Source organism: Pimephales promelas, chromosome 3 (assembly GCF_988280905.1).
Source record: "Pimephales promelas chromosome 3, fPimPro1.hap1.1, whole genome shotgun sequence".
Classification (NCBI taxonomy): Eukaryota; Metazoa; Chordata; class Actinopteri; order Cypriniformes; family Leuciscidae; genus Pimephales; species Pimephales promelas.
The window spans coordinates 40,906,546-40,914,915 of NC_142771.1; the positions used below are offsets into that span (position 1 = coordinate 40,906,546).

The 8,370-nt window shown below is 37.9% G+C and overlaps 1 protein-coding gene across 1 annotated transcript; it reads left to right on the forward strand.

The window, feature by feature from the left end:
• Positions 1-697: 697 nt before the first annotated feature.
• socs3a (suppressor of cytokine signaling 3a) lies at positions 698-2,916 on the forward strand. The gene is made up of 2 exons (XM_039667166.2): positions 698-837; positions 1,523-2,916. Exon 2 carries the CDS (start codon positions 1,543-1,545, stop codon positions 2,170-2,172), a length of 630 nt encoding a protein of 209 aa, XP_039523100.1. The 5' UTR covers positions 698-837; positions 1,523-1,542; the 3' UTR covers positions 2,173-2,916.
• The last annotated feature ends 5,454 nt before the right edge of the window (positions 2,917-8,370 follow it).

Consider the following 8,370-nt stretch of genomic DNA (forward strand, 5'->3'; position numbering starts at 1 on the left):
ATTTTGTGTCATTACCTATAATAAGGTTTATTTATTGTATTTTTAAAATGTATTTCATAGTCTTTCAGAAAGCCTATGTATCATGTAAATACATCTTTATGTAGGCTACAAACATGATTATTAGGCTATGCCTGCATTGTTTAAAATACATGCTTTGCACAATTTTATTATAAGTAGCTAATTAACGTTTCTAGATAAAATAAAACGTATGCTTTGTGCTATATGTTTATCTTTTATTAGAAAATCAAGCCGACAACATTAGCGTCCTCTTGTGGACAGATGATCAGTCAGATTATCGTATTTGTGTGTCAGAGAGAGAGCTCACGAGTCGTGTTAGTATGTTGTTGTTCTCAAATGTGGTAAATACCATACACTTTGTAAACTACTATATGATATAAACAGATTCTTTAACACGCGAGAATGCACACATGGCGGGAATTGTGCCCAAGGACTCGTGTAGAATTCGAAATTCGAAATATCACTGTTACTAGGAAACGGTCTCTGTACATCAACAATGGGGAGGTGTTGTGTCAGGGATACGTTTACAGTAAGACGGCAGATCTGGACGAGGAGAGAAAGAGAGAGAGGGAGAGAGAGGGGGAGGGGAGAGCATGTGAAGTACCAGGAATAGTATTACTGACAACCTACCCTTACTGGAAGAACCCTGGGCGGAGCCAAACTAGAACATGACGACGAGGAGGCACTACAAATAACACAGAAGTTCAGCACGACCAGCGAAGAGAAACACTAACTTCTCTTAACAAGACACGAGTTGAGGAGACTAGTAGCCTACTACTGTGGATATTACAGTTCTCATCTATCTAAAGAGACTCAAAGGTAAGAGAGGTTTTCAGAATATATTCTTGGTAAACTAATCAGAGTGCCAGCTCCATCTTTTTATTGGCTTAACTTAATACTTCTTACTCCTTAATACCTACATACAATACACAATTGCACTTTATTTGTCGCACTTCATTTTATCTTGTGATTGCTATGTTGCATGTAGGCTAATAACAATAAGTTGTGCATTATTACATTCAAAAAACCATAAACTAAACCCTATACATGTAGTTTGTAATATTACTCAGTACTTGAATGAATACTTATAGTGTAAAGTGTAAACCTTTATTTTAAGGTGTTCGTCTTACAGACTAAAATACATAGTAATAATAATTAACTGCATGTACTTACTATAGGGTTAGGTTTAGAGTTAGTTGCACGTAATTATACACAATTTATAGTTATTACTACAGTATGTAACAAATACACTGCAAAATAAAGTTTTACCGACACTTATGTTCAGCCAATATACGGAGTAAGAGCCTATTAGCTAATTATTTTTACATTTTGTCAACCAATAATAATGTACTTGACTAAGTTGGGTATCTTTTCCTCATGTACTTCAATCTGCAGTGATAGAACAGTTAAAATGTCTTTGTTCGAAAACTGGCTTCAAACCCCTACCCCATTGTCTCATTGAACGTGTGTTTCCTGTGGTACTCATCGAAGTCTTTCTCCACAGGCTCCTGCTTCCAGCACGCCATGGTAACCCACAGCAAGTTTGACTCCGCAATGAGCAGCAGCCTTTTTGACGCAAGCATGCGGCTGCCGACTCACCGTTACAAAACCTTCAGCTCAAGGCTGCAATACCAGATGGTGCAACACGCCATCCGAATGCTCCAGGAGAGCGGCTTCTACTGGGGGTCCATCAGCGGAAAAGAGGCCAACCACCTGTTGAGCTCGGAGACTAGCGGGACCTTTCTGGTCAGGGACAGTTCGGACAACCGGCACTTCTTCACGCTTAGCGTTAAGACCGAGTCGGGCACCAAGAACTTGCGGGTTCAGTGCGACAGCAAGTCCTTTTTCCTGCAGACGGACTCCAAGAGCGTGCAGTCCGTGCCTCGCTTCGACTGCGTGCTGAAGCTCGTCCATCACTACATGCCCTCGCCCAGAAGCGCCCTGTCCATTGGGAACTCAAGGAGCGCCTACTACATCTACACTGGGGGGGAGAAAATCCCTCTGGAACTTTTAAGACCCCTACCTTGCATAATGTCCTCCTTGCAACACCTCTGCAGGAAGACCGTGAACGGACATATAGACGTTTCTGACAAGAAAGAGCAGCTGCCCCAACAGCTTAAAGACTTCCTACAAGAGTATGATGCTCCCATTTAAACAACTGCTAGCCGATGGAGATGCACTGATCTGTGAGCTACGTCGAAGGAAGAAACGGGGAGCGATGAGGCTAGTCAAAGCCCCAAAGGTTCTCTAAGGCTTGATGGGCCAAAGAAGTATTGAACTGTCCATGAGTACATGGAGTTGGTGGGTACTAACGTGACTGATCGCAAAGCCTCGTTCTTGCCAGTGAATGGACATTTGTACTGTCCCTTCGCTTGTACCATTGCCAGACCAATCTCTGCCTCTGCACTGCCCCGAATCTGCAGGGAGACTGCAAGCCATTTAACCGAAACCAGCCGCCACCGCCTTCTTCCAAGTAAATATTTGTGCATTTCAAGGGAAAAGGGAAGAAGTGAGTAACAGCACTGAGGCACAAGCTGTTGAGAAACGACTTCTGGCCGGGAACAAAAGAGTCAAAGCAGTTCGGATTAAAACACACCAGGACTGAACATGTATAAAAACATAACTTGTACTTGAAAGAGCGACACTTTGAAACAAAATGTCTGTGTTTTGTAGAGTCGACGTGTGTTTGTGTCAGTGCCGGGAGCAGTTTAAACGGCACTGCTTGTTATTGAATGTATTAACATTACATGAGTTTCACCTTGTCATACAAGACACTGTTTACATATATGAAGATCGGTTATCTTTTGTAAAGACATCTCTTGATGTTACGTATTTATATTTATATGACAAAGAACATTTCAATAATTTATTAAAAAGCAGTATTTTTGTACAAATGAATTCCATGTCTTGGCTTTTTCATTTCTCAAACGTTGATGAATCAGAGCTGCCGGCGCCTGTGATTCAGATTCCCGCAGCTGGAAGGGTTAAAGTTGATTCAGAGATACTCACTTAAGCGAGCGGGAATGATCCTCCCCTCGCTCTCCCCAACAAGGCCGTTCCAGTAATACTTTACTCAGTATTTAAAGGAGCAACCTTGGACAAGTCAGTAGATATAATATGTGAGGAGAGATAAGCAGTTATATAGCCATTAAAATGGAATTACAAATGATAACATTTTATGGTTACACTTTATTTTAAGGTACCTTTCTTACACTGTAACCAAACATTTAAGTACTGAGTAATATTTACTTAGTACATGGGTTTGGTTTAGTAGTGTTAGTTGTGTGTGTGCATAATTTGTAAGTACATGCAACAAAGATACTAAAATGAAGTGTTACCCATTTTATTTCCGAGTTACACTTAAGTTCGATTGTCCACTTCAGACACTCTACTGACTATAAGTAACTTATTCAACCTTATTTTCTTTTTGTATAAAGTACATAATTCTATCCACATTTTAAGCCCAATAAGGTGTGAACAGTCAATAGCTTGAAAACACCTACTCGTTCCTTTATTATTACTAACACTCGTAGAAGAAAAGGTTCTATATAGAACCTTAAAAGGTTCTATTAGCGCTACGTATTTGGAACCCCTAAAAGGTTCTATACACTCTTAAAAAAAGGGTTTCTCTGGGTTCTATATTGAACCCTGTGCTTCCATACTTGGCCAATAGAACCTTTTACCAAAAAAAAAGGTTCTATATAGAACCATTTTGGAGTTCCATATATGAAGCGGGGGATGGAACCATTTCTGGTTCTAAATAGAACCATTTTTTCTAAAAGTGTATTCTATAGCAAAATGAAACTTGTATTAAAATCTAGCTTACAGCCCATTTATATTTGTTTTGAAAACTAATTTCAAGCATGCAAGCCGAAGCCTTTTGATCAAAACCTTTATAATAAGAATAACTAATTCAGTCAAGTGTCCACATCTTTGACTAGTGTGTGTGTGTAGTAACAGCTGATCTCTTTATCTCTGAGTCTTTACTCGGTACAGATTGTGACGAAAGGGAAGAGGTGTGACTGTTTCGAACTCTTTTGCACTTGAAGTCTGCTGGGAAACCAGTCAGATTTGTAGTCACGCAATGTGCTTATAGTGTACTCAGACAGCTGGGGAGTGTGTGTGAGGATTCGTCTGAGAATGCGAGTGTGATAGAGACCTCTTGTATTTGTGTGAGTAAGACAATGTGCATGCGACAATCAATACATTAGAATAAATATGAATCCATTGGTATCAGAGTTCAGACCTTGATGAAGTGCTTTACGCTGACATACAGTACACACCTTTTCATTGAAAACTGCATACGGTGATTCATTCATGTTCAAACACAAACTTGTGTTTTGGTTTCATGCTGTGCTAAATTATCCCCTTTTGCAATAAAACACAAACCAAATGCTTTAAGGTCATGGAATTATCAGACAAAATTTCAAATCTTGACTAATAGTTGAAAGAGAAAAAAAAAGCCACCACAGAGAGGTGAGGTGCTTTCGTACGTTTTGTATTCAGTACCCTTTGCCTTTTTCTTCTTCCTGCTATACTGACGTTTACAGTAAAACGAGAAAAATACACGCCTGTCTCGCAACACATGAGAGCTGTACCCAGGAAACAGTTTCATAGCAGCCACACAAAGGCAACCAGACACGCATGTGCAGATCAGACCTTTACCAGAACTCACTGATAGTCAGCTGTTTGTGGGCACGTTCTCTCAGCTGTAAATGTGCAGTGTTGGGGAAAGTGACTTTTATAAAGTAGTGATAGATTACTTTTGCGTTCCATTTTCTCACCTTGGTTGGGCGTCTTTGTTTTATTTTTAATAACACGATTAAAAGTTCTATTTTTTAAACTTGCTACATTTATTTGAAAAAGTAACTTTAAAGGGATAGTTGAGTTTGAAATTTTATTTTTGATGTGTTTTAGCTTATCTCAAGGGCATCCAAGATGTAGGTGTATTTGTTTCCACAATATTTTAAATTTTGATATTTTTAGGTCAAACCGTTGTTGTCTGTCAGTCATATAATGCCATAAATAGGGGGTCCACCTCAAAGAGCATGCACAGAGAAGTCCAAATTAAACATGATTTAATCACTCGTAAATGTAAGTACACGTTGATGGCCTAAGACACGAAACGAGCGGTTTGTGTGAGAAAACGAAAAGTATTTATATAGTTTTTTACCTCTTGTAACCACAGCCACGTCCAAGTACTTTGAGGGCGAGGGCGCTTCGGTCCTTGCAATGCAAGGAACTTTTTATGTCAGCTGAAACTTCATATATTTACTTGAAAACTCCCCATAGATTTTAATTTGTAAGTTAGGTCAATCATAAAATTCAGTTAATAATAATAATAATAATAATAAAATGAAAATTAATTAAATTTAAAGGTCACAAGACATGCAGGCAAACAAATAAATAAATTATCTTTTTATTTATTTTAATTATTTATTTTAAATTTAAAATATGATTTAATTACCTGATAGCTTTTCATTAAACTCAAAATTCCTCTGCAGTGCATCACGAACTCCAGTCTGGAAACCTTGACGTAATTTAATATTGAATGCACTTCATGTTGTTGATGACAAAGAAAGGATTATATTTTTTTTCTCTTTGTATTTTTATATCAATATGGTAAACGATTATTATACTCAGATCAATGTAATAAACAAATTAGGTCAAAAGTAATCTAAAAGTAATCCAAAAGTAGTCAGATTATATTGCCTTAAATGTGTATTGTAACGGATTACGTTACTAACTACAATTTTTGTCATGTAATTTGTAACCGATTACAGTTTGTAAGTAATCAGCTCTGTTTAAAAGTAATGCGTTACTTTACTAGTTACTTAAAAAAAAGTAATCTGATTACGTAACTTGTGTTACTTGTAATGCGTTACTCCCAATACTGCTTATTGTGCTGTCGACAGTGTGTTTACTGCACCCTCATTGATAGTAAAATAAAAAAGAAATACCATGAAAGACAAGAATGAACAAACTACAAAATGAGTACTTGTCAAGTCATGGTCCACCCTCCCGGTGACCTTGATTTCAGATTTGAAACTGAAAGTTTTACATTATTGGGAGAAAGCGTTGCAAGTACTTGCAACTGATGTCAAGGGGTTACGGGTGGTTTCCAGGGAACAGCTATGCTGTTTCTAAGCATTTATTTTCAATGGAAATTAGCTAAAGCTTGCTCAGAAAGTCTCTATGGCTGCATGTACCCAATGGCTCAAGTGACCCAATTTTGATTGTTTTCCTCCCACGTGGCACAGATCGGATATGACCCATGAACTTGTAAGCAGAAAAAAAAGCACATGGAATCCGATATTCTCAGATCGGTTTAAGGCCTCGTTCATTTGTGGAAGTAAATCTGATATGAATCAGATATATGCATTTGCACCTATCATGTCACAATATGCAAACAACAATTCAATGCGAGTCGTACGTCATTGAAAAAGCGAAGGTGGCGAATGACGTCAACACCAACCGCGATCACATGACCCTATTCAAAACTCAGGCTGCTCTCCTGTTTGACATCAATGTTTTGCTGACCTTTAGAGATCCCGAGGAAAGCAAAAGCTTGTATTATCATTTTGTCTGCGTCCAATACAAATTACACTGTTTTACTTCCTTTTTGGCCTAAGCTTTTCTGGGTCAGTACGTCTACTGTACCTTGGGTTATTTCGGCAAGTGCATAGTGTTAATGTAGATATGGGATATGGGTCAGTTTAAAAAAAAAATAAAATAAAAGACGTAAGCTGGATTGTCCAAATAAAAAAAAATTAATATGGTCAACAAATTGGAATTGGACATCAAGACCTGCAGTGTAAATACGGCCCAAATGTCACTAGATGAAGTAAGGCATCACCTTTTTGGATCTTTACATCTGTCTCTTAAAGGGATACTCCACTTTTTATGGAAATAGGCTCATTTTACAACTCCCCAGAGTTAAACAGTTGAGTTTTACCGTTTTTGAATCCATTCAGCCGATGTTCAGATATTTAGGAGAATATCAGTAACCAGACAGTTTCTGGTCTCATTGACTTCCATAGTAGGAAAAAAATATACTATGGAAGTCAATGAGACCAGAAACTGTCTGGTTACTGATATTCTTCTAAATATCTGAAAATCGTCTGAATACATTCGAAAACGGTAAAACCCAACTGTTTAACTCTGGGGAAGTGATAAAATGAGCCTATTTCCCAAAAAAAGTGGAGTATCCCTTTAAAGGGGTAGTTCAGTTTTAAAAAAAACTTTTGCTGATAATTTACTCACCCCCATGTCATCCAAGATGTCCATGTCTTTCTTTCTTCAGCCGAAAAGAAATTAAGGTTTTTGATGAAAACATTCCAGGATTTTTCTCCATATAATGGACTTCATTGGGAACCAAACGGTTCAAGGTCCAAAAGACAGTTTCAGTGCAAACTACAAACTGTTCAAAGGGCTTTAATGATGCGCGTTCGTGACTCTCCCATTCAAACTCGTTCATCAAAATGAACAAATCTTTTTCCGTGTCATTTGGTTCATTCAACGAACAAAACGAACAAATTGACTCGAAACGAACGAAAGATTTGTTCATTTTGATGAACGTGTTCGAATGAGAGTCACGAACGCGCATCACAGAACAGAGCAAGGCGAGCATTTGAGTTTATAAAACTTAAACTTTGTTATTTATTTATTAAATAGCGATCGTTTCGCTTGATAAGACCCTTATTCATCGTCTGGAATCGTTTAAAGCCCTTTGAACAGTTTGCACTGAAACTGTCTTTTGGACCTTGAACCATTTGGTTGCCAATGAAGTCCATTATATGGAGAAAAATCCTGGAATGTTTTCATCAAAAACCTTAATTTCTTTTCGACTGAAGAAAGAAAGACATGGACATCTTGGATGACATGGGGGTGAGGAAATTATCAGCAAAGGTTTTTCTAAAAGTGAACTACTCCTTTAATCCGTGCTTACTGTATTTTAATACAATATATAGCCAATACAGTTGTTCTCATTTAGATATTTTCTGTCAGATGAGTGAACGAGAATGATATAATGACCAGCACTCTTACAGGATGTGAAAAGTCTCTAAAAGCACTAATTTTGGCAACATGTTGCTACGATGTTCTCGTTGAGTTGTTTCGCCCTCAGGGCTCTTTTCTCATATCTACATGTGGATCAGTTTCCTCTTTCAGTGGAAGTCTATAATACAATTTTCCCATTTTATTGTCGACTTAGGAAAATTAGAGCACGCCTCTCTCTCTAAAAGAGCAAAATGAGTTTGGAACAGAGGTTTAACACCGAGGATCAAAGGATTAGTTAGATAGCACTACAAACGGTTTTTATTTTCAGTTGCTGTGATAAGAAAAAAAAAACAC

What these genes read in the sequence shown, in the direction of transcription:
- socs3a (XM_039667166.2), top strand. Translation starts at nt 1,543, where the DNA reads ATGGTAACCCACAGCAAGTTTGACTCCGCAATGAGCAGCAGCCTTTTT.